This window comes from Perca fluviatilis, chromosome 6 (assembly GCF_010015445.1).
Source record: "Perca fluviatilis chromosome 6, GENO_Pfluv_1.0, whole genome shotgun sequence".
Taxonomy (NCBI): Eukaryota; Metazoa; Chordata; class Actinopteri; order Perciformes; family Percidae; genus Perca; species Perca fluviatilis.
In genome coordinates this window covers 15,801,003-15,827,979 of record NC_053117.1, presented here as the reverse complement: position 1 = coordinate 15,827,979, position 26,977 = coordinate 15,801,003, and the positions used below count along the sequence as shown (strand labels likewise).

The 26,977-nt window shown below is 41.4% G+C and overlaps 2 protein-coding genes across 7 annotated transcripts in view; one reads left to right on the top strand and one right to left on the bottom strand.

The window, feature by feature from the left end:
* The window catches only part of kiaa0825 (KIAA0825 ortholog), a 127,169-nt gene extending 110,874 nt beyond the window's left edge, over positions 1–16,295 (bottom strand). The window contains exons 1-6 of the mRNA XM_039802830.1: positions 15,993–16,295; positions 11,758–11,910; positions 4,433–4,595; positions 3,888–4,061; positions 2,382–2,558; positions 1,851–2,175 (exon numbers count right to left, since the gene is read on the bottom strand). Coding sequence (XP_039658764.1) covers positions 1,851–2,175; positions 2,382–2,558; positions 3,888–4,061; positions 4,433–4,595; positions 11,758–11,888 — 970 coding nt within the window. The 5' untranslated portion in view covers positions 11,889–11,910; positions 15,993–16,295. The remainder of the gene's footprint in view (positions 1–1,850; positions 2,176–2,381; positions 2,559–3,887; positions 4,062–4,432; positions 4,596–11,757; positions 11,911–15,992) is intronic.
* A 264-nt stretch (positions 16,296–16,559) lies between these two features.
* slf1 (SMC5-SMC6 complex localization factor 1) overlaps positions 16,560–26,977 on the top strand; it is a 34,178-nt gene continuing 23,760 nt past the window's right edge. For 3 of the 6 annotated variants that reach the window (XM_039802843.1, XM_039802842.1, XM_039802844.1), the window contains exons 1-14: positions 16,819–16,910; positions 17,249–17,360; positions 18,814–18,892; positions 19,105–19,330; positions 19,439–19,592; positions 20,622–20,750; positions 20,912–20,977; positions 21,485–21,631; positions 22,302–22,471; positions 22,670–22,804; positions 23,241–23,394; positions 24,378–24,543; positions 24,867–25,015; positions 25,758–25,867. In XM_039802843.1, the coding sequence (XP_039658777.1) occupies positions 16,861–16,910; positions 17,249–17,360; positions 18,814–18,892; positions 19,105–19,330; positions 19,439–19,592; positions 20,622–20,750; positions 20,912–20,977; positions 21,485–21,631; positions 22,302–22,471; positions 22,670–22,804; positions 23,241–23,394; positions 24,378–24,543; positions 24,867–25,015; positions 25,758–25,867 (1,847 nt within the window). In that variant the 5' untranslated portion in view covers positions 16,819–16,860. The other 3 variants (XM_039802840.1, XM_039802839.1, XM_039802841.1) reach the window with 3 other exon arrangements.

Below are 26,977 nucleotides of genomic sequence, written 5' to 3'. Positions count from 1 at the left end.
TAAACAATAACACAGCAGGGAAGGAAGGGGAGATCTAAGGAGTCATAGGATGCATATGAAAATAGAATCACTTTTTTTTTTTACCACTGTCATAATTGTCTTGACAATTATGGGCGTAGCATACAGTATAGACAGTAAAGTGTGAAAGCAGATTATGCATTAATGTTCAAGCTCTGACTCTTAAGGAGCCACAGGCGTTAGGGTGGTGGATATGTGGGTTCTTAACCCTTTTTTGTGGGTGGGTGGGGGGGGGGAGACGACTTAAAACATGAACAACACAAAAAATGTAATCCCAGTTGTAGCCCTCAAAGCAGTGTTGCAGCTGATAGACACACACACACACACACACACACATACATATACACACACATACATACATACACACACACACACAAAACCAGCACAGGCAAAACTGCTCCATTTTACCATCATTACACAGCACGGGTCCCCCGCTCCCTTTGGAGCCGTGTTCTGCCTCCGGTGCTACATTTGACGGTTTGTTGAGCGGCACGTAGGTGTGTAGCCTCCGCCGCGTTACGTGATCAAACAACCCAACTGACGCATGGCCAATTATCCTGGCTGCCTCCTCTCATCTCACATTTAAGGAGAGGGAAAGTAAAAACCAGAGAGGGAGATGGAAAGAGAGAGATTGGGGGAGGGAGGGTGGGAAAGAGGGAGAGAGAGAGAGAGAGAGAGAGAGAGAGAGAGAGAGAGAGAGAGAGAGAGAAAGACGCAAGTCTGGTGGTGTGTTTATCGAAGAATGGCAGATGTAAAAGCAATCTTCTACCCATTCCACAGGGAAGCTGACATGTGCACCATATCTGAAAAAGTAAACAATGGCTCACACACTTTACATTTCTTTTATTGTGAATCTTTACCCTCAGCAAGCCGTAAATAGGCCAATATGAAACAAACAAAGACAATATGCGGGGAATTAAATATGAAAAGTGACATGGCGTGTGAAGGTCTCTACTCTTCTCTTGTCTCAGTGTATAACATCACTGCCTGCTCCATGACAGTGACACATTCTGCATTAGTGACAAATATTAAAATACTTAACCATATTTTTTTTTTTTTCTCAAATATCCATGTGTGTGACAAGGTTGTAAAAATCTTGAGCCTTGCGCATACTTCTGCACCCACTCTTTTTTTTCAAACGTAAGAGGAAGGTAAAGATTCATCAATTCCCCTTCTCCACTGTAAGGTCATGAGATTGTGTGAAGGTGCTGCTCTGCCCTTGTTATGTTTTAATAAACGTTTTATGGAATTCCTATAAAGAGAACAGCAGAGCTAGGTTTATCTTGTTGTTTAACTGGGATTTAAACACGCTGTCGACAGACCTCGGATGGGGCTCGGACCGCTAATCACAGTCATAGATAAACTATGCGGTAAATAGTGTGTAGAAGTAGTTTCAAATGAAGGCTTGGCCCTGGAAATGCTGCTCTTCTCTTTTTGTTGGTAAAAAGGAAAGTGAGGCAGACGGGATAGAGGGCAGTAAAAAGAAAGCAATTACATTGGGAACAGGAGTTACTGACAATCACTTACAGAGGCCTTGGCTCTGCCTCAGATTACTACACACTGCAGTTGGAAGGTAACAGGAAAGTTAAAATAGAGAGGAGGGGAGAGAGAGAGAGAGAGAGAGAGAGAGAGAGAGAGAGAGAGAGAGAGAGAGAAGCATTAGCCATCATTGGGTAACAACAAGAAGTGGGAGGAGAGGAAAGAAGGCAGAAATGAAAGGAAAAAAACTACTGGTATTTCCAACCACTAACAAAAGGACTATGAGAGAGAGAAAAGGATGAGCAGAAAGAGTCAAATCAGATTTTAAAATATATTTACAAAGAGCCACTTACCTACGGTTGCCCGCGACCTGGCTGAATATTTCTTGATCTTGTTGGTGAGCGTGGTGTTGTCTCTCAGGGCCGTCTCACATTCTCTCTCCATCAGGGAGGCCAGTTCTCGGGCCACAGTGCTGAGGTAGGCCACATTAAGGAAACCCAGGATGGTGTGTGGTTCTGCTAGTCTTGAAAGAACATGGAGCTCCTCTGTGAGGGCTTGGGTCAGAGCTGGGACCACAGAGCGGAAGCCTATAGCCAGTCTGTCGAAGCCAGTCTCACCACCTGGGCTTGAGCTCAGGGCAGAAAGCAGAAGAACCTGCACAGATCGGCTTCTCAGACCCTGCATCATAACAATCAAAATAATATATCATTGTAAAATCATTGGTATACTACTGTATCATATTGGTACAGCAAGTTCGGTACACAATGTGGATCTGTAATTTAAGGGACACTCGCTAACTTATATGTTGAAACACAAATAGAAACGGAATATTTCACAAGATTTTTATTATTTTTCATCATAGTATTTTCACTTTTGCACCGCACCTGGTAATGTGTGAGCACCTCAGACTCAGGGTAAAGGAAGAACAGCTGTTGCAGACAGTGGACCCGTTCAGGGACGGAAATATGTCTGGGTCCAGGATGGTCTGGGCTGCTGGAAGACAGCCGGTCCAGCAGGTGGCGGCGCAGCTGGAGACGCACATCATCCCAGGTCTCCTGGATCTTAAGGAATTCATAAAATCAAGGGTATAAGTGCAAAAGCATACTGAGCAACACATTGAGAGGGTATCTGAAAAATTATATTTTGCAGTGAACAGTGCCATTACTAAGTCTTTCTTAAAAAAATACTCAAGTGACCTTTTGTGTATGCACTTTAATCATTCGTTCATTCACAACACTGCAGCTCACCAAGGGAAACAAACTTTGGAAAATACTGACTTAATTTGATTAACCCAGACTACCTGAGACTCATATTAGCTTCAGCTGAACTTTTGAATGCATTTTTCACAGAATGCGGACTGTGTATTTTGCCCCCCTTTACTTACATTAAAAACGCTTTAGAAATGGATCTCTCTGTGGCCAGTATGAAGACCAGAAACACCTTTAAGTACCTGGGAGTACAACTCAGCGGTGACCTGACATGGTCTACCAACACCAAAGCTATGGCAAAGAAGGGGCCCCAGAGGATGTACTTACTAAGGTGCCTGAGGAAAGCCCAACTCCCGCAACAGCTGCTAATCAACTTCTACAGATGTACCATTGAGTCTATCATCGCATACTGCATCACTACTTGGTATCCTGGCTGCACCGCGGACAACAGGAAGGCCCTACAACGCATCATCACTACAGCACAGAAAATCATCGGAGCACAGCTCCCATCACTGGAGGAAATTCACAGAACCCGCTGTAGCAAGAAGGCCCAAAGCATTTGCAAGGACCCAGCCCATCCTGGACACCGCCTCTTCACCCTCCTGCCATCTGGCAGGCGCTTCAGAGCACTCTATGCCCGCACCAGTAGGCTAAGGAACAGTTTTTATGCTGTTTACATGCAGTTGCACTGATGAACACACCCAACCTCCTCTGCCCCCCACCACCCCAACCTGTGTGCTAGTGTTAACACATTAGTCACTGCAAACTATGTTTATGGGTACAAGTGCAGTTTGCATATCATGTGTAACTATCTATTTTTAACTTATTTTATGTATTTTAGTCTTTTTTTTAGCTGTGGGCATCCAGGTTTGTTCCAAACTATTTCTTGTTGTATCTGTGACAAATAAAGTATCTATCTACTCTATCTATCTATCTATCTATCTATCTATCTATCTATCTATCTATCTATCTATCTATCTATCTATCTATCTATCTATCTATCTATCTATCTATCTATCTATCATGCTTTCAATGTACATATGGACATGTGAGTACACTGTGACATTTGTGAAAAAATGTGAACCTATCCTTTAAGTAATCCATGAACTAATTAAATAGTAAGATATATGTATATAAGATATACAGTAAGTCGACTGAATTAAAAATTGTACGGTATATTACCTCGAAGGAAGCGTCATCTCTGACTGTATGAACCAAATGGATGGAGGAGGCAGTCAGTGATGAGGAGGGAGGCTGGGTACAGGGAAAGCAGATACCACACTGGGCAGACACATTCAGCAGTACTTGAAGTGTCACCTCCTCTTTCCCCTCCTCTTCAGACCTCAGGTACTGTTTCTGAGTGAAACAGAGGGGGAATAGAGAAGTTAATATCCTAAAACTGACAAGTCAAGAACATAAATGGTCCTTATACAAACGTTATGAAAATATTTTGCAGCCAAATCCAGGGCTGTATTCTTATTTGTCTTGTTAATACCAGGGCTGCAGATTAATTAACGGATAGCTAAATGTAAACAATGGAATGTCAGTGCAATTAGGTGGGAAACTGATGAAATCATTATGATCAACATCTAGTTATCAGTCTAGACTTCCCGTTTCAGAAAGTTCATACGGTTTTATTATCTGTGAAACATTTAAAATAAATATTACTATTATTATTAGTATCATCACCACCATCAGTCAGTGTCATCATCACCCTGACGTATTACCAAAGCTCTGAAGAAATCCATGAGCTCTTGATGTCCCGTGGTAACAGGCCTGAAACTGTCGTGTGCTCTGAGGTTGAACCACTGCTGGCACTCTGAAGGGCTCGGCGGGCGCTCCCGGGAGTCTCCCATTTTGGCCTGGAGCTCCTTTAGCTGCTGTTCAATGCTGAGTGAAAGGGAAACACACTGTGTAAGTCTGTGAGTTCAGGACCATGAAACAGCATACATTACCAAGCTCAGAGAAGAAGAGTATAGCACTCAGCAAAATACATATCAATTTAGGAAATTGAGTAGAAAATACCCCCACACAATTTGATGTTTAGTTCTGATATCAGAAAATATGCAGAAAGATGAGATTTTAAGCCAAATTTAGTCTCAACTTTACAGTATTTTATGTTAGAAATCGACTGCTTTTACTTGTTTAGATTAGAGCTGGTCCATCTGATATTCTCCTACATGCCATGTTTACCAGCGCACAGCCAACATGTTCCTGTTAATATATATATATATATATATATATATATATATATATATATATATAAAATATAAATAAACTCATGAACCAGTCGTGCTTGGACAAAGTGTTTGACCTTCAAGATCTGCTGGGACAGTGTCTTTATTTAGAAAGGAGACAACAAAAACACAGCAACAATACACACAACCAGCCACATTACAGTAATACAAACACATATACACACCATATCAAAGATGCACACAGAGCTACACACCACATCATGTTTGGCTCTCGCTCACTCTCATTCAGTGTCCGTGCCGTGAGAAGACAGCTACAGAAGCATCAACAGTAATGAACACAGACATCGATATATCAGTGTGTGAGTGTGTGCTAAGCATCTGGTGTGAAGTGGTGTTACAGGCATCTGAGACGCACGCTTCTTTCCGTCTCACGTCTTACTGTTCTCCTTGACACACACACCACACACACGCACAAACACACACACACACACACACACAAACAGAGCTCTTTTGATTTTAACAGACTGCATCAGCTATTCCGTTTCCCCTTTAATATGACAGATTAGAAATGACATCTTTGGGCTCAACATGTTTAGTCATTTCCATGCAAATCAATGCATATATATTTGGCCGTGTAAGAGTGTGTATGTGTGTGTGTGTGTGTGTGTGTGTGGTGTGTGTGTGTGTGTGTGTGTGTGCGTGACGTGTGCGTGCGTACGCCTACATACCTGCATAATTAAACATGTTATGGTGTTGTGACTGCTGCCATTGTGTTTATGTGTGACTGTGTGTTTGTTTGCCTGAATGTGTGTGTGCGTACAGTAAAAAGAGCAAATCTATGAATTACAGTTCTGTGATCAAATAACGGTATGAGGTTGGTTTAATACATCACTTTGGTCTCTGTGAACTTGAAATAAGCACTTGACATTTAGACAGTTTATACGCTACATGATTACAGAATTAACCAAATATTCAGATAAATAATCAATAGATAATGAGAATATGAATTAGTTGCAGCACTACATATCGTAGATGTGTGTGTGTGTGTGTGTGTGTGTGTGTGTGTGTTAGCATACATGATACAGAGCCAAAGTGCCATTTCAGACAGCTCATTCCCTACCGCAGCTCTATAAACTGCCTCCTGCCTGCTCCTGGGCCATGAACGCATCCAGATGTCTTACAATGGCAAGACATTAAATAACCGTTCAATCTGACACACTTTCATTTCAGAGGGGAAAAAACGCGAGGGGATAAAATGTTATAGACTGTTGCAAAACCGCTATCCTCTAGGTTGAACACCGCCTAATGCTATCGTTTTCTCTCTCTTTAACTATCTCTTTCTCTTCTTCTTTAGGCAGGCCAGATGATGCATCTCACTTTATTCTCTTGACACCAACTTGCTGACTGACAGAAACCTTGATTATAAGGTGGGTGTGCTTTTGTGTGTTTGGAGTGAATTGATGCTAGGTAATATTGTTACACAAGTACAGAACCTTCAAACCCCTCATTAAAATAGGCTTTTTTTTTTTTGTGTGTGTGTGTGTGTGTGTGTGTGTGTGTGTGTGTGTGTGTTTGTTTCTGTGTAACTGTCTATGTTCCTGTTTTTTCTATAAACATTGTATAGGAAAGATGTTGCTTTAACTTGTAACAGGCTGTGAGAGTGCAGCAACTCTTAACTATGCTTGCCCAAAGCTCACTAGCTGTAAAACACAGCTTCAGCAAGGTCAAAGCAAAAGCGGGCTCAGGATTGCTGACGGCACTGTGTGTAAAATTAATAGACACCACTTTAAACCACACAAAGGACTGTTTAGATGCTGGTTTGTTTGTGCGACCTCTGACTTTGCTTTCTCTAAGGAGAATATAACTTTCTGAGAAAATGTAGTTCTGGATACAGCATACTTAAAACAACAGTTTTACTTTCCTTTTTGTATCCCTTAGGGCAGGCAAAATATAAAGAGAAGAAATATATATTTTAGAAAAAAAAATGCAAAAGTAAGAAATGTTCTAAATTTAATATTTAGAATAGCTTTCCATCATGTGCCATGACTTGCAATCAAACCCTGCTGTAGATTAAATGGCAGCACGGAGCACTGTATGTGTGTTTATAGTACGTCATAAACATGGATGTTCCTTCTGGGCTCCACCCCAGGACTTCACAGAGACAGCAGGTTTCAAATGGGCTTCCATCTGTACAGCTCACTTTGCACCGACTCTCTGACATTCATTAAAAACAGAAAACGTAAGTTGACTACACTAGGCATATGAACTCGGTGGCTTCTCTCTTGTTACTCAGTTCTATAACAGAATTGAGGTTTTTGATTTCAGATTAAGCTTCCTAGGACATCAACCTTGATAGCGTGGGACTCCGCGAGGTGTTAGAGCAGTCTCTGAGACTCAATTTCGCAATATGTGGACTCGACAGAAAGAGATTGTTGAGTTGAAACCATAGACTTAGACGGGTAGGAGAATGGCTTCTGGGCTTCACTCTCTAGTTCCACTCTCCATCATCGCACTCTTGCCTTCACTCAACAAAACAATGTACTCTAACGGCTACAGCAACAGCACTTGCCTCTTCGGATACATTCTCACGCCTCGCCGCCACAGTTTTTCTCTCTCTCTATTTCCCCTCTTTCTTTTTTCTGTCCTCAAAACTCTTACTTTCCTAATTTTCTTTTCCTTACTCTCGCTTTTCAATTACCCCTCCTTAGGGCCTTGTGCTGTAAGTTATAAAGTCAATGTGGATGGCCTGTGTCAAGAAGTCCATCCAGCTCTCTACAATGTTGCGACCTTTTGTCCGCTGGTGTAAAAGCTACCTGCAGCCTAATCAACTTGGCAGGATTAGCTCCGAACCTGATGATTTCCACTGCCAGCAGCTCGGATGCCGAGGAAAGAGACAGAAAGAGAATGAGACAAGAGGAAGGTTAAAATGGATAGAAAACAGAGGAGTCACAGAAAATAAAACCATTCAACTATCTGAGTAAAGACGACAATGGACGAACCCGTAATGGCAAAAACGCCGAAGCAGAACTCAACAAAAGGACCCGGAGAACGAAGAAAAAGAGTCAGAGGAAAAGGGGAGGAAAGGATTCTTTAGGCCTCTTGACAAACATGTCAATCATCTTACCCTAACTGGCACACACACACATACACACACTTGCACTTTCACTGCTGAACTGAAACCTAATTGTTTTTCAGACCGGTCTAGCTAGACAGTCGACACCGCAACCGCCCTCCCCCCAACCTCCACCACCGCTGAGAGAGAAAGGGAACAACCGGAGGTCTTTTATTAGATATGATGGCACATTTCACAGCTCCCTGACTTACAGAAACCCAATCCTGCGATTAGTCAGCGCTTTGACGTTATCTTAAGTTCCTTGTCAGAATTAATTTAGTGTGGGTGGGCTGCTGTGGGGCTGTCTGTCTGTCGCGCTCTGCTCGCCTACAGGAGGTGGGGGGGTTGGAGGCTACGGGGGCAGGAAGATCCCTTTCAAATAAACCCCAGCTCCAGTCAGTGCCAAACCAGCCGCCTGAGAACTAAATATCTCCTCCATCAAAGGGCCCCATTCTGCGAGGGGAAAAGCAGTGAATGGGCTTGAATGAACAGGCTGAAAACAGATCCCGTCCTGGCCCAGCCTGTCGCCCACTTAGTGCCCTCAGCCCTCAACCCCCCAGCCACCCAGCCCAGCCAATGATACCGGAGAACCGATACAGCTGATATAACTTAACACACGTGTCACGCACAGCTAAACACAAAATCAGCTACATACTGCAAGACTACAGATCAGTATTTTTGTTCATTGAGAAGGAACCTTGCACGATATTTTACTGTGGCAGGCTTTCAACTCCACCTGCTTGCACACTTACATTAAATCCTGATTATCAGAAGCACTCACACATACACAGAATCAAATTTAAAAGTATTGATATTGTACCCTGATCAAGATTGGCAGGCGACTAGTGAGAGCCATTTGCCTTGCCAGTGTGAAACTAGAGCCCTGTCTGCAGTCTCCAGGCCTGTGCTGACACTTCATTAGAGGTCTTTTGCAGGTAGCCCACAGCTCCGCGGCCCCACTCCCCACCCGACCCTGAACCACGCCACTGTCCCATCTGATGAAAACTAATGGATTACAGCATTTCAATTTGGGGAAGCCAGCTCCGTTGTCAGCCTATCTTAATCTCCTTCAATTAGGATGCAGCTCTTAGGCAAATCTCTGACATCTGAGAACTGGGAGCAGGCCAGTCACTGTGACCCATAAACACGTTGAAGTCCTTCACGGGTGTAGGCAGCTCTGTCTCCTCCATCTCTCGGCTTCCCTTTCCTCTCCTCCACTTCCGTAATTTGTCCCAGATACTGAGACGTCAATTAAGCAGTAGGTGAGTCAGCTGGGGGTGTGTGTGTGTGTGTGCGTGTGTGTGTGTATGTGTGTGTGTGTGTCTGTCTGTCTGTGTGTGTGTGTGTGTGTGTCTGCAGCCCACCCTGGTTGAGGTGAGAAAAAAAAGGCCTTGTAAGATTTTGTTTGCCTGGATGTGTCCCGATAGTAAAAGAGCTGTCCTGAAGTAGTCTGGGAGGAAGTTAGCTGCAGCCTGACAGACACTGACCAGTGGTCCCCCACGGCGAGAGGAGGATTGCCTTATTTTTAGCCCCATTCTCCATTATCTGGATGCTTTGTTCTCATAATGGTTATCCCACTCCCATCTGCAGGAACACAAAATAACCCTTTAATGCTTAGAAAGCAGAAAAATGGCCCGGCCTTCTGTAATAAGCCTTGAATTACCTACCCAAGGGTTTTCGTTTCAAGATGTGGAATCTTCAATTATTATGTTCCCATTTGGAAGGAGGAAGGAAAGAAAGGAATAGAAGGGGAAGGAGACAGAGAGAGAGAAATAGAGAGAGAGAGAGAGAAAGAGAGAGAGAGACACAGAGACAGAGAGAGAGAGAGAGAGGGGGATGAGTCCCAGACACTAATGGTGCCAGAGTGAGGCTTTGTTCACTTGCTACATTTAGCCTGTCCTTCATCATCTGCCCTCAGACTTACAACGCCACAAACGATAAAAGACCTGAAATATAGATTTCTCTTTTTTCTTTTTTTATCAGTCTATTTGGGCTCTCCAACTATTCCCATCAGCCATCATTGACATCTTGTGAAAAAAAAAAAAATACATCTGATTTTGTTGCTACACTGCATTTTCTCTCATAACACATGATGACAAGGCTGTTCCAGTAATTAATGAAATTGAACCACCAAGAAATATTATTGTTTTTTGTTTATGTTATCAAATACTTGACCCAAAATGTTTGGGAACATTGGATTCATAAAGAGGCAGCGATTCATGAATCTCAACACAATCATCTCAAATCAGCTCAACCATGGACAAACAAACTACATTTACACACACATAAAGAACCAGGTTAAGTAAATAAAGTGGTTCATCTGAAACCCAAAGATAACTCCAATTGGAATAAATTTCTACCGCAAGTTTGAACCAGGGCTTGTATATAATTTCAGTGTATTAGTTATGTAATATCACACTTTTATTTGTGTGTACATTTCTAACTGCACGGTGGTAGGACCGTCATTGTCAGCTCACTTTTCTTTCATATTGTAGAAATGTGTCTGAGTTTTTCAACCAGGTTGTCTCAGGTGTGGAGACAGCTGCAATCAGACTTTGGATTTAATAACTATATGTTGGATACAAGAAGACACGGCTAATGTAATGATCTTTCCTTTCACTCCTCTGCACTGCTGCCACAGTGGCACTTTACCTGTCATAGGTCTGTGTACTGCATATCAAGTAAATGGCCTGTTAGAAATCTGCGTATAGGGTCAGGAAATCAGAGTTTTTCCCCCAGCATATTTCTGATCGTGTTAATCCTTGTACTCTAACTAAGGAAATGAGACAGAATTAGGGATTTCTTTCAGTTGAAAACAAATCCCTTTACTTGACATGAAAAGTTTCAATATTGTGATGTTTTTGAAAGCAGGCATTTTCAGAAGTAAGTAGTTAAATTTACCAGTCACTCCTTGAATGAGTTTGCAATATGTGTGTGTGTGTGTGTGTGTGTGTGTGTGTGTGTGTGTGTGTGTGTGTGTGTGTGTGTGTGTGTGTGTACATATATTTTAAACACTTATGCTGTTAGTGTGATTGGTAAATTGGACATATTCATTTAGGAGATAAACATGATAAAACTATGTAGAGTGATAAGGAGAAAGATAGAGTGAGAGAAAGAGAAAGCAAAACAGCCCTTTCAGCTTTTAATTATGGATTTTATATTTCTACCTCTGCAACACTGCTCATATTGCTGCCATTGTTGCCAATGTTACTGGTGTCTTGTCAGTCAGTCAGTCAGGTTGGTCCTCTCTTTAAACTGATTCCTGCTAGTGTCTGCACAAGAAATCAGAGCCCTTAATCTTTGGTACAGTATGAACAACAACTTCCACAGTGAGAAGTAAAATAATCCATCAAAGTAAACATAAAGCCTTTATTATTTTTTGTCAAAGTAACTGTTTAACGTTTATTTCATTTCGCCCAGTGTTGTGTTCTCCTAATGAATTTCACATTATATTGCACTCCGCTTCCTGTAATTCACCTGAAACTCACAGAAAGAAATGGAAGGCCCTTCCAGGAAATAATCCCTCAAAAACAGTCTGCTTTAAAAACCTTACTGTCACATCCGTGTCTTCTTATTTGGGGCGTCTTTATCAGCTGGGACAGTATTTAATTTCAATCTGGCATTGACATTATAAAGTTTAAATTCCCAAAGGGATGTAAGAGTGGTTGGAGGGGACAAGTGAAAGTCAAAGAAAAAGTGTCTGAATGACATATAAGTCGATGCTTTTGCTACTCTGACTGACCTGTTGGCATTGAGATTGAGTTTCTCCTCGGTGTCTTTTAGGAGCTGTTCAAAGTCCAGCTCACTGGAAACCCCTGGAACCAGCAGCTCCACAAAGGCATGGTCTTCAGGAAAATCCCCCGGCCACTCCATACTGCTCTGCAGGGAAAAGGAACTGGAGAGAGAAAGAGAAAGGCAACCTTACTGAATAACATTAGAAACACTCCACATGACATGCACCAGTTCATAAAGCAAAATAATGAGAAAGACAGCACTGGTGTCAGGATTAGATCAACAACTTAGGCTGACATCAAATAACAGAGATCTGGAGTGTTGTATTATCACAGCTGTCTATCAAGGAAACTGAACACACACACGCACGCACACACACACACACACACACACACACACACACGCGGACTATAATAATTTGAAATTTCTTCGAACAGGAGTCTTATTAGGAGGCACAAATCAACTGCACCTGAAACACCTGAAACAAAAGGAAGCTTATCATCAACTAACACGGCTTCTTCCAGTTCCCCTCCTCTTTCCTCAGACAATCATTTGCAGTAGTAGGACCACTGATCAAAATGCATTGCCTCAGCCTCTAACCATTTCCGCTCACTGACATTACAGTGAGTTCACAAAGCAAAAAAAAAAAAAAAGACCAAATAAATAAAAAATGAGGTGAGATGCTCTTCAGTCAAGGCTTTAAATAAACAACTCATCTCCTTACGTCGCTGCCACAACTGAGAGCCGCCACCCCCCCTACCCCGTGGTGCTTAACGCTCATGCTAACAGCCAATCCCACGTCGGTGCCGCGTTGCTGGGTCTCATATCAACATTGTCATCAACGTGAGTCAAGTGGAAGGTAATGGAGAGTGTCTGTGTCAATTTGGCTTTCTCACACTCTCCGCCTCTCGCCCCTTCCTCGTCATCTGCTCTGATTTTAATAATCCCTGTCAAACTCCAAACAGCTCCCCGCACTCCGCTTCTTCGTTGCTGCATACAGTCTATGCCACTCTCCCTGACAGGGCAGACAGGAAGCTCAACATTCATTTAGCCTGCACAAAGGGAGGCCTGTCCAGCTGGACAAATATTATTTCCCTTCGCTGACAGCCTCACCAGTTAAGCTTGTCCTTTATTATTTCTCCCTCTTTTCTTCTCTCTTACTGTTTCCCCTCATCATCACACTCCCTCAGCGCCACTGTCTGAGAAGGGGTCTATACGCAGCCATTTGTGAAAGGGAATACAATTTTAAATCCATGGATTAGGAACTCAACATTGTAATTATTTGCGCTGAGCCAGACAGTGTGTGTGAGTGTGCATGTGATTTTATATACTGTCTGTTTGTGTGTGGGCTGTCTACAGCATCATACTCCTCTTTTAGGGTATGAAAGACAGACAGACAGACAGATGGACAGACGGTCTGAATGTGTACACTGTATGTCTGCTGGGTGTGTCTACCTCCTGGTCTGCCAACATACGAGTGTGTACATGTAGCCTAAGTGAGTGTGCGTCAGGATTCTCCAAGCAGCACACAGGGCCTCATTAGTACTATACTTTAAATCATGCAGTCTCCATTGTCTTGTCATTAGCTCTTTACAAAGCAGATGTTAGAGGAGCCCCTGTGTGTTTCACAGTGTTGCAACAGGGACAACTGGGCCAGGCGCTACGACGCTGTCTGCCTCAAACATCCACTCCACAGCTATTAGAACAGGGGAAGAAACACAGTGTCTCTCTCACACACACACACACACACACACACACACACACACACACACACACACACACACACACACACACACACACACACACACACCTATCACTGTCCTCTCTCTCTCTTGTTGCTGCCTGTCTACCACAGCTAGGCTAACACACAGGCCCATTTACAGTAATGAGTTTGTGAAATATTTAGCAGTACGTCCCCCAGGCCGTCGCTTTAAAGCCACTTAGAGCATGTCAAGTTGGAGTCAACATTATTTTAAAGTTGAAGTTAACAGTCTGCTGTAAAGGAAACATAATAAATTAAATAGGTGCATATTCTCAGATCACAATACTATTGAGAACCATCTCATGCATGCCCAGGGGGAGAGCATGGCTTCGCTGTTACTGTGCAACCATTTGGTCCTGCAACACTGTACTGCCTTTGACTGATTTTCTTCTTTACAATAAGTCCTAACTGCTTAGAGATTTCATCAGATTTGATATAGTGCAAGTTCCGCTCAATTTAGAAGGCACTTATCTTCTTAAAATATATTGGTCACTTTTTACCTTTAACTATAGGGAAATATGTGTATATATTATCTTCTTAAAATATGTTGTGTAAGACTGTTTAGAAATTGCAGTGCAACAACTTGAGCAATGATTGGCCTACAATAAGGGGATGAATAATACATGACTTAATCCTGATATTATATACTTGGCATTGCGGTTTTATGGAATAATCATCATTCTACAGTATTAAAGTACCCTGAGCAATGTCAAATATTGAAAAACAAGACAATATTGTCACACTGGAGCAGCCCATATTGTGTAGCTTATTGTATCCCAACTGTTATGATTTCAGTTAACTTAAATAATCCTATCCTAAACATACATTTACTGTAGGAGAACTGCCATAAACATAAAGGTTTTACTAGTTGTATTGAATAACTGCACATGTGACGAAGAGTCGGTCAAGTACAAAGTAAATATATCAATTCATTATAAACGGCAAAGATGCACAGTACTCAATAGGGCTGCAAATAACAAGTATTTGTATCATCAACACATCGTATAAGATCAATATTTTATATATTATAATATATTTATTGTAAAATGAAAAATATGCAATATACCAGACTGCTGAGTGAAATCATTTAACTGCTTGTCTTGTCCAACCAATGGTCTAAACTCCAAAGGTATTCAATTAACAATAATACTTTATTCATGACTTTTATGATTAATCAATGAATAATCCATTGTTGTTGATAACAATTTGAATCTGTCTAATAAATGATCATCTAATCATTACAGCAACACATCTCTTTTTTTCTCATTTGGCAACATTAAAACACAAAATATAAAAACATTATAACAGTCTAGTATCTTCTAGCATTTACCACAAATAGGAGTTGACAGGTCTAAGCAACACGTCCCTGAGTCGAGCTCTTGACTTTTACTTGCTTTTCATGATGGTGTTTGACCATGAGAAACATCCAGACCTTCTAGATCGGATTCTTGATTAACTGATCAATCATTTCATAGAGCGCAGGCCTGCACGATAAAACATTATAAAATCGCGATCTCGATTCACCCCTGTTCACGATTACATTTTTAAATGATTTAAATGATTTCCTTCAATTCATTTATTGAAAGCATTTGACATTGACATTAACATGTTCTAATTATGTAAAGACATGTTCAAGAAGTTCAGATAGAGCCTGTATCAGGGCCATATTTAGTTCAATGTGTTATATATCACTATTTTTGGTAGCCTACTGTACTTAAATGGCCAGTATGTACTTTATTTTCTTTATTCATTGAAGCATCTATGTTTACAGGCTTGTGGTGATGTGCAATGTGCTATAGGTGCCAAAAAAAAAAAATCTATGTTTGGTATTTCCAATTTGTTTTGTTTTGTCATGGTTCATGTGTGCAATAAACATTACACTTAAATCGTGGCAGAGAATCGTGATATCAATTCTAAGCTAAAAAAATCGTGATTCATATTTTTCCCTGAATCATAGAGCGTCAGAAAACAGTAAAGGAAATAGACATCATAATTGAATTAAAATGTAGTAATTTCTTGTTTTGTCCAACCAACAGTCTAAAACATGAAAGTATTCAATTGGAAATAACATAAAACAGAGAAAAGTGGTAAATAATCTAATTTGACAAGCTGGACCCAGCGAATATTTGGTATTTTTGTTTCGCATACAACTGAACTGATTAATCAGTTAGTAACATTACTGCTCATTTGATAATACTTTATTGTTACAGTTTTATCCAGTATAATCTTGCATTTAACCATAAACAGATGTTTGTAGATCATGTAGAGAGAGAGAGGGACTTATAACATGGCAGAGATTGTTACCTGCTTGTTGTGGGATTTGGATCACAGTAGCCCTCCATAACAAAGAATTGACACCATACTTGCTAATGTGGACAGGTTAGCTGTAACTTTTACAAAATGTGGCGCATGTGTCACATATCTGCATTGATTCAGTGTTACTTTGGCCGACAACATATGTAACGTTATAACGTGTATCTTACCTTTTACAAGCTCTTTTATATTCGTCTCTCGTTTAAATGTCAATCCATTACAGGTAGGGGAAATATGACCACAGTCGTTTACCGTCACTTATTGCTGAGATTTGGCTATTTGTAGCCATAACAAAACGGCAAACCAAGACAATTCAACAGCACATAGCTAGGTTAATATAAATACATTATCGTCACTGTGAAGGGAAGCGTATCTTTTCGCTGTCACCAAACATCCCCGGTAATCAATCGGTACTCTAACGTTATGATTTCCAGTTTTTCTCGTTATTTCCGGGGACAGAAAGCGTCCGTGACAACAACCTGGAAGTAGCTCTATGAAAACTTCCGCTCGCTGGAAGATTCCAACTGACAAACCAAAAGGGGGGGGGAGTTACTGTACATTGGCGGACATACTGTACACATTAATTGCACTATTAGTAGATGACATTTTATACAACACATGATATCATTAGAGTGTTACGTCTTTTCAATCGATGATATAGTTGTTTACAAGTTGCTGATGCGTACACAATACTACTATTTGACGAATACCCCTCAAAATAGTTAGATGCCGTGAATGTGCCAACACATGGCGGTTGGGCACTGGGCAGTGATAGATCAAACACATATCGACCTTTTATCAACGCTAATGAGCAAGGTCGTCATGTATTTGTGTTCGCGAAATTGAACATATGTTTGGAATAAGCAGTCAACCGCTGGTACAAAACACCGCTCACGTTATTGGATGTCTGTGAGAGTGTCTGAGTTTTGGCGCGCCTGAACATAACTGGGAGGAGACAGATCATCGGTGATGTGAGGAAAGGTACCTGGTCGATCCGCCAGCTGTAGTTCACACAAGTCGAAATTGAATACTGGTTGTATGAACAAGAACCAAAGCCGATTTTTGGTTATTTCACCAATACTGAGACTGTAAGGTGGCAATGTTAATCAAAGCATTACATGACAGGGAGTTTCAGGAGACTCGTATTGTTTTGAATGTGCGAGGGTCTTAAGCTGCGTTGAACGCATCATTAGTGTAGCATAATTAACTGGCTTGACGTTAGTCAAATGAAATGCCAGTACATATAATCAACTGTCATGTTTAGTTCCAAATGCTCCATCTCCTGTTTTTCAAATAGTTAACTTTTAGTAAAGACAATCCAAGTCTAGTCTAACAAGAAAATCCAGCAGCATTATTTTCACCAATGAATGGAGTTTACCAACTAGACTTGAGCTTAACTTTGTCTCGTCTTCATTTCCCTTGTCAGGATGGCGAGCTGCACGCACGTTTTCCAGATCTCTGGGATCAAGATCCGTGATAAGAAGAGATTTTTGGTCCAGAAAATCCAGCTTCTGGGTGGAAAATACATAGGTGGCTCAGTAAGTAGAGAACATTTAGGGAGAATAGCAGATGCACTTCAACCAAGGCTGTCAAATATTTATCCAAAAAGATTAATTAAACAAACCTGTATTTGCATTTTGATTTTTTTATTAATAAGGGAAAAACTTCCACTAATTAACCCTGACAAGGCAAACCTGTGAAGTGAAAACCATTTCAGGTGACTACCTCATGAAGATCATTGAGAGAACACCAAGGGTTTGCAGAGTTATCAAAAAAAGCAAAGGGTGGCTACTTTGAAGAATCTAAAATATAAGACATGTTTTCAGTTATTTCACACTTTTTTGTTAAGTACATAATTCCATATGTGTTCATTCATAGTTTTGAGGCCTTCAGTTAGAATCTACAATGTAAATAGTCATGAAAATAAAGGAAACACATTGAATGAGAAGGTGTGTCCAAACTTTTGGCCTGTACTGTACATTTACTTGCTGTGCAACATGTTGAATCACCTAACACAATTAAATCCAATGAATGTTGTGTCAATCAAGTAATCCATAGAATGATGAACTCATCTGACCACAGTCATGCATTAGGTCTGTCAGGTATTACAAGGAGTCCCGGACTGGTTGTCTTGTTAACAGTCAGCGTTTGTTTTCCTATGGCAGCCTCTTCTGTGAAAGCATTTAATCATATTACAGTACTAACTGTAAATGAGTGAATAAATCAGACAGCGGTGCTGTACTGCATTCATTTACAGAGACTGGCAGTGTTGTATGTGTCATCAGTTAACTGCCATGTGTAGCTAGATGTAGGAAAACACACAAGAACTTTTTGTTCTTGGTAAACATGCAGGAAAAACTGTGCCTTTGGCTGACAGCAGTTCCTCTTTGTGTCAATATGAACAGCTCCTGTCAAGTAGATGTGTTCACACTGTGGGAGACTTGATACTGTACTTTATACAACTGATGTACTGCTGTAGTTTTTACAACTTTTAAGATAGCTATGCGATGTTTACATACCTACTGATGAATTATTTCAAAGTTTTAAGCCATATCTATTGTGTATATACAGTAAACTTTTGAAAAGGTTAGTCAAGTGTTGGATAAGCTATTTAAATTGCCCCTTTTCTGTTGTAAGTTGTTAAGTCTTAAAATTGCAGTCTTATTTTCAGAAGTGGGATTGGGAGACAATTTGATATTATTTATCAACTTATGTCATGATGATCACACTGTTATTTTATGCAGAATTCAGTCATTCAAATTAATAATTTAAAAAAAAACTGTAATTGCATCCAACCAGCTGTGTGTTTATTTTACACGTGTGAAGAGTTTTGCCTGATGGGATACATGACAGTGGAACACAGTTCTTTTCAATAAGCATCAATTGGATTTTTTTTAAAATATATTTCAACCATATCACCCAGCCCCACCTGCTTGCCATTTATTATTGTGTGTTACATGTCATTAGACTGATGCAGTGATCTTCTTCTAGGTCTATCAGCACGCCATCACCCATCTGATAATCCCTCAGGTTTTGTCCAGCGAGAAGTTTTTGGCTGCCTGTGCTGCAGGTCAGTCGTGTGGATTATTATAATTTGTAATGATGGATGTTGAAACTCATGACTATGTGATCACCCTGAATAAATCAAGACTGGTCATTTAACTGAACTTCTTCACACACTTCACTGTTAGCTTTCCTTTTTTTTTTAAAGTCCCAAGACTAACAAAACACCACTTTTCTCTCTTTCATGTGGTTTGGTTTCTCTCTTTCACCCACCACCAGGAAAGTGGGTTGTGACCCCAGACTATGTGCTGGACAGTGTTAAGAATGGCTCCTGGCTCGCAGAGGGACCCTATGAAGTTGCCATTTCCACAGGTGCCACGTCTTCCGTCTACCCGGTCAGGCATTGGAGGGAGAAGGTGGCCAGTGGGAGGGTAACAGGGGCCTTCGAAGGCTGGAGGGTTCTCCTCATGGTCCAAGAGCCCACCCGTAGGGCCATGTTCAAACGGTGAGGTGTCACACAAAAATACTTTATCGCCCATCACAACAATCCATCCATGAATGAATACATGCTGCAGGGTATCCTACTAAATAAGTCTACTTTAATCTTTCCCAGGCTCCTAAAAGCAGGCAGGGCCCAGGTATACCACTGCCCTCCACCCTCTCATGCCTCTGTTACTCATGTCATGGCTAAACCCATCACAGAGGACTCCAGATACCACAATGCTCCATGCTACCCTGTTAGCCACATTGTCCAGCACCTCTTTGGGGTAAGTCAGACTAATTAATGTAAAAGGTACGGTCTTAATTGATTATCAGGCTTCATGTTACTCTCAGTTCATTTGAACAGTGGTGAAGAACACCAGGAGCAGATGCAGGAGAACAATCACAAAACAGCATCGCCGATCGGTTTCAACTGGTCTAGGTCTGCTCAAAACACCGAATGCGTCAGCACGTTAGCGCGTCGTACATATCGAGCCTGTTTGTAACCGGTAGGCGACAACGTTCACTTCACCTGTTCAACTGACTTTAGCTTTAGATAAGCACTGTCCTGCTGTTATTACAGACATGTGGACCAACCACAGACAGTTGCTTCGTTCATGGTCTCGCAGTGATGCGTCGCTGCAGAATGAATACAGCGGAAACACTCTGATATTTGGCTTCTTTCTTTTTTCTGGTCTGGCGGGGGGTTCCTGTTGGCTGCGTTTTTTCATCATTTACATTACATTGTGATTTAAGAATATTGAGACCAACATGGTTGTTGGATCATGCCCATACAAGATTATATTATATATTAGCGTGACTTTTCTTTATTATTCTCACCTGATGAAATGGGTAATGTTAGAGCAGGCGTAAGAATGATATGATTTTGGGGGACCAGGGTCTGTTTTGGATGGCACTCCCGTCAGAGTTTACGTGAGCCCCCTCTTCGCCACTTTTTCCTTCCTCTACTGGTTACAATCTAAAACTTGAGACTTGGATTTTTGGTGTTGTTATCAGTACAACCAGTCACACAGCAGCTTGTTGGCATGTTGATGTCACAGAGAAAATTATCTGAATTTCCAGACTGTCAGACGTTTTCCCATCAAAATGTACGGTATGTAACCTATGTAATTTAATGTATGATCAAAAGGGGGTGCGGCCTTGATGTTTTGCAAAGTACTGGTCTAATGTATGTTGATACTTTTTTTCCCAGAGGCTCTTTTTTTAACTCCCGGGGTAGAGCCACTTCAGCCAAAACTGGGGTTTAGTTACTCTTTTAAAAGACTACAACTGTCTGCCGTTTTTTTCTTTGGCAGAGCAATTGTGTGGATATGAAGTTCAACGTAACGGATGATCATCCAGCAGAGACGAAGACGTCCGGTTTTGTTGATGTGGACTTCTCCAAACTGGAGACGGAGCTCAGGGACTATGCCATCAAACAGGAGGTGTGTATTGTTTGTGTGTGAAAGCATGTTGCGGAGAAGCACTGAAGCGTAGTTTCTAGTCATCATGTAGTAGTCGTTCTACATTCTGTTCACTTAAATTAACCTCCCCCCCCCCCCGTGTTGTATGTATTTGACTTTGACAACGGGGTCTTTTGCTATAGGGCCGGCCGAGACTGTGCTTCCTAGAATTTCTGGGTTACCATGACCCGTACCATCTCCAGTCCCAGGTAGACAAGCGCACACACCCACCCGCCTTCCCCACCCCTGATCACGACCATACATCTCTAAAATAACTATGCGTTTCATCAAGAAGATCAGGTCATTCAATTTCCTTTATGTCATACATTTCAATGGAAAGTGACATCTAGAGCAAGGGCGCATCATACTCAGGTCACCGATTTTAACCACCCCTGTCAGCTGATCTGCGAGTTTTGATTGGCAGGCCTATTAGCAATACTCTCCACTGTCCTGCCCATTCCTAACCCAAGTGGATCTCCATCAGATTGCTATTATAAGTGCTTGTGTGTTTCCCTTCTGTACATTCTGAAACCATATGCTATTTGCCAGTAACAGACAGTCAGAAATGACCTCCAGGAACTTTTGATGCCCATTCACTTCCTATTTCCATTACCCTTCTGCCCTCCTCTTTTTGCCATCCGTCTCTTTGAGTGTAATGTTTTCTCCTCCTTTCCATATACCTCTTACGTTTCATCATCGTTCTTTAATTTCTCCAGGCTACAGAAACAGACTTCAGCAATGTTGGTAGTATGATAGAGTGCGGCCTCTTCATTGACGCCTTGGACTCCATTAGAGGTGCTGTGTTCCCAGGCCTGCTGCCACCAGCGGCATACCTGGTCTCCCTCCTAGAATATGCACAGCAGGTAGGACAGGAATAACCAGACTGCACAAATTCTCGCCTGCTCCTGGCAGCTGCATGAAATTATAACCTGTGTAAATACTAGGGCTGGGTATCGTTAAAAAATCTTCAGTACCGATACTGTGAATTCGATACAGGTACCTGAACAATACTTTTTTCGATACCAATTTTTAAAAATCTATTACAATTTTTTTTTTTTTACATTACACATTGATACGGTACAAATCTTTTTTTTCATCTTTTTTTTAGCTCCTTTACACCTGTGTGACACACACTGCAGTCAAGCCTCTCAAAATACAACAACACAAATACGTGAGCCCCGTCTCTGTGCATCACGTAGAGTTTTTCCTGCCTGCCTCTACGACGTGTAACGTTAGACAGCCAATCAGCGGCATTATTAGATCTTGGTACAAGCATGCTGCATGCTTATTGGCTCACTGACGCTGATGAGATTTACGCATAGGATATTGAATGAGAAGGCATTTTTTTGATACTTAATACTATAGAGGCAAGTCGGTCGGTGCCTAATAATATCGAAGTTTGGTACCCAGCCTGATTTTCGAATTTTAGTAGCTGCCTTTTTGGCTTGTATCAATGTTATTGGACTTAACTGTAATTTGACAAATATCCAAACCACTCTAAACTTCAATTGTTGTCTGTTCATTTCGACACAGGGTAGCGCCACATCCGTCTTCCTGAGAAATTTCCGGCAGGTCATGTACAACCTGCTTATTACCAACCCTCCCTGGCTGGCTCCCACCGCAGTGAAGAAATATTTCACCCAGGTGTTGCAGTGTCCTCGGTGTAAGACAGGCCTGTGGCCTTTTCTGGAGACGGCCATCAGGTAAACCTCATATCACACAAGATTTCTTGTCTTAATTATTCTAATTGCATTTTAAATGTTTGGAAACGGATACTTTTCCCATTAAAAGTAACCACATTATGTAATTAATAAGCCTTCTTGACATTTATTTTTAAAAAGAATTAATAACATAATGTTCTCATATATTTACGCTTTCTTTATATGTGTGTGTTTCTTCAGTTACTGCCTGTCCAGTGAGGTCACTTGTCACCCACTCCCTGGGCCGGCCCTGCCAACACTGTTACATTTCCATAGTGACCTCCTGGCATTTTTCCTCAAGCTCTTCCAGGGGGAACTCCACTCTGTCACAACCGGGTAACAACTTCTAAATCTACAGTGTGGGAGATAGGGCAGGCAGGGCTTTTTCTTCTTTCTGTTCATTAACAAAGCTCCTAATCCTTCTCGCATGGACAGAGTCGTGGAGGGATTTTCCCACAAATGAGTTCCCTATTGCAGAAATCCTTAACAAATCATGTTATTTTAGCTGGTGTGTGCTGCAGCGCAGAGGTGTTGAAATACATCTTTAAGATTTAAGACTTGAATGAAACTAGATTTGTAATATGTTTCAGTTTGCACTTCAACAAGTCAACATTGTGTTGCTGATACTTACTAAACTGCATGTAATATGGACTACATGTTGAATTAATTGTTCAATTGTTTTTTTTTTTTTTGTTTTTAATTTTTTTTTTTTTTTTTTTTTCTTTTTTTTTTTTTTTTTTTTTTTTTTTTTTTTTTTTTCTGCCTTTCTCAGCGATTTTATGCTGCCTGGGGGAACAGGAGGCTCTAAGGGTTCAGCATCAGGATCTTTGCTGTATGGAACCTTCTGGACTGTGTGGGAGCGCTCCACGCTGTTGTCCAAAGCTGTGAAACAACTAACCCAGCTCTTGGTAAAGGCTGTCATTGAGGTAAATACTGTGGAACTCATGCATCGTTATTCTCATTGGATGGTGTGTTATACCACCCATAGTCTATATCCACGACGTTCCACTTCCGGGATTGCTCTTGTTCTGCTGGAAATTCTGCCGGATGTCCGTTTTCGGATGTCCATTACCTTCCGCTTTCTTTGTGTTGTAATTTTAAACTCTGGTCGATTTATGAGGACTATGGTTAACTGCTCCTCAGAGAGCTAGCTAGACCATCTGTCCAATCTGAGGTTTTTGTTGCATTACTAAAACAACCTTTGAACATATACATGTTCCACCAAAACAAGTTCCTTCCAGAGGCTATTTTGCAGCAGCACCGTGGCTCCACTTGGCACTTAGCACCGACCAATGACGATTGGGATTGGTTTAAAGAAATGCCAATAAACCAGGCAGTAGGGCTGTGCAATTAATCGAAATTTAATCGTGATTATGATTTTGGCTCCCAACGATCACAAAAACAGAATAATCGAGAAAAACAATTATTTAGCTCATTACGTTTTGCAAGTAAACTCTTATTTTCTCTTGTGTTCTGAATGAAAAAATAAAGTTTAAATAGGAAAAGTATTAAGGCAAATTTCACAGATGTGTTTTTTTTTACTGTTGATTTATTTAACTTTTTCCACTGTTTTTTTAAGTTCAATAATTGCAACATCTTTCCAGAAGTTAACGAGTAATCGTGTCAAATTATCATGATTTCAATATTGACCGAAATAATCGTGATTATGTTTTTTTCCATAATCGAGCAGCCCTACCAGGCAGCACGTTTTTCACCCCTCCCGGAATGCTGTGTGGACAAGCCAGACCCTCCTCCGCAGCGCTGTGGAGGAAGGTCTGGCAATGCAAGACTATACCACCCAAGACAATTGCCAGTTGGGTCAGATTTGGGATTGGACCAGGAAAACAAGTTACACCTGCTGTTAGAGCTTGCTAACTCCATACTGTGATGTTGTTTATCTTCACTGAAGGACGCTGAGAGGGATGAGAAGCAGAAGCTGCATTTGGCGGACACCCTGCTGGACCTCCTCTCTGTGTTGGTGGAGTTCTGGTGTCAGCAGCACTTCAAACTCAACCAGAACCTGGTTGATAAGGGGCTAAAAGACCTAGCAGAGCATTTTGCTGTTATCAGCCAGGGTATGGAAGAAACATTTTCATTTAATTTTGTCTGCATGTGTGTGTGTGTGACCAATAATGTAGTACAAATGTCACTTTTCAGCTGCTACTACTTTAAGAAATACTGCACCAGAAAATAGAATGTGCAATGAGAAACATAATTTACAAGTAATTATAAGAAATCACAATATAAAGCAGAATAATTGCCATTATTATTATTATTGTTATAAAACAAAAAATGTCTTCTGAACAAGCCAAATTCATTTTTACTCTTAATTTTAAGTAAATCAATCATACCAGACAGTATGGTATCTGACGTATTGTCCCTCTGCTTTGTCCTGTAGATGTGTCTCCAGTGGTCATGGCAGAACAGCTGGCTGTCAGGATTCGCTCCACCAGACTTAAGTTGGCGATGGTGGATGCTATATTCAGGATTATTTGTTGCAGGAATGGATTCACAGTTGGAGATGAACCCCTGTCTCTCAAGAAAATGGTGTGTGTGTGTGTGTGTGTGTGTGTGTGTGTGTGTGTGTGTGTGTGTGTGTGTGTGTGTGTGTGTGTGTGTGTGTGTGTGTGTGTGTGTGTGTGTGTGTGTGTGTGTTGCTCTTCACTCACTTCACATTTCCCATTACTTACCCATGGGAAACCCTCTTTGTTTTTCTTCAGCCCTGTATTCATTTAGCCATTGACAGGCTTGGTCATAATTTCAGCCATGCTCCTCTTACTTGTGTGAATCACAACAGTCATGTGCTGCTTAGTTCCTAAGTCCTTTTGCTTTGAAAGTGATTTTGGCAAAATAAGAGTGTCCACGATCTTCAAATTCTGATAAAACTAGACACACACGCCAATGTTTGTAAAACACAGCAAATATGAAAGTAATTGAATAAACTAACTTTATAAGTAAAATTTTAAAAAAGTTATCTGATACAACAGTTTTAGTTATTTTGTTTTCTTTTCCAATGGGCTTTTTGTGTTACAGTAAAACTCAAATATTTAGCATTAGTTAACATGGCAGTGTGAAAATTGATATAGATTATATTACAGTTCTCTGCTATAGAAACAAAGATGACTGAAGGGGTCTACCCATTATATTACCTTGCAGTAGAACATCTGGCTTTCTCACTCACGGTTGATGTCTTTGTGCCTCCTCAGTCCCCTGAAGACACACAAACATCCAGTTGAAGTCACTGTTTAAGGCATTGTCTAACCTTGTGTGTCTGTGTGACTTCTGACAGGTGCTGTCCTACCTGCCTGCTCTTGGAAGTTTAGCTCAGAGTGCCACCAATGCTAGCCTCAGGACCAGACCCACCTCCCACAGCTGCACCAGCCAGGGGACCGGCTGCAGGTCAGTTACACACAGCTGTGTACCGCTGTTTCTTTTTTTTCTTCTTCATAAGAACCTGAGGCGGAACATGTGAGGACATACATGCAGAGGTGGGGGCTGCACACAGGCCAATAGTTTAGTCTTATTTTCAGTGGCCTGCATTAGACTACATTAGACTACTACAACTACCAACCCTTAAGTAAATGTACTTATGGTCAAAGATCAGCCTGGGGATTTTAAATGGCAGTGTGTTCAGATCATTATAAGTCTATTGCTCTTCTCTCTTGGAACTCAGTGTTGTAGGTGGTCAGAAAAACACTTGATAAATTCATTCATTCCCTTTTCTATTATTGTGGTTTGTTGCTTCCCCAAACGTTTCTTGAAGGCACAGTGCACATTTAAGAGTTTGGAAAATTAACAAAAAAAGTGGTGTTTAACGTTTAGCATACATGTTGCTGCTCAGGCTGTGTAATGAGCTCACCACTTTCTGTTATCCCGTCAAATTAGCTGCGTCGTTTTTTCCTAGCTTGTGTGTCTAAAATAACAGAACTATTCAACCAGCAGTCGACTCTGCCTCCATTGTCAGGTTTCCACCTATAGATTTAAGGGCAAAACGGGTGGAAATGTACAGACCCAATGAGAAATGTGAGTGAAAGGAACAAAGGAACACCTGGAGAGAGGATGAGTGTGTGATGTGTGTTAGTGGGTGGGTGGGTGGGTGTGTGGGTGGTTGGGGTGAGGAGCAGAGATGCATGAATGGTGGGACTGAGGAAAAGCTGGAGAGAGGCAAATGGAGGTCAGACGGAGCGTGAGGAGTTGGCATGTGATGGGTCATGCCCAGGTCTGATCCTATCAGTGTGTGCTGGCTGACAGAAGGGGTGCAAAGGGAGGTTAGACCCCCTCATCACACACACATACACACGGTGCTGAGTCTGATTTGGACAGGAAGCCGACCGATAGACAGACTAGGATATCCCATCAGGCCTTTGTGTCTTCCCTTACGACCACCAGCTCTCATGCCCACCGCCCTCCCCTCCCCTGTTCACCTCTTTTGATCTTCCCTCGCATACTAAATCCCTCTCTGAATGCAGTCGTACACACGCTCTCCATACTTGGTATCAGACATCTGCT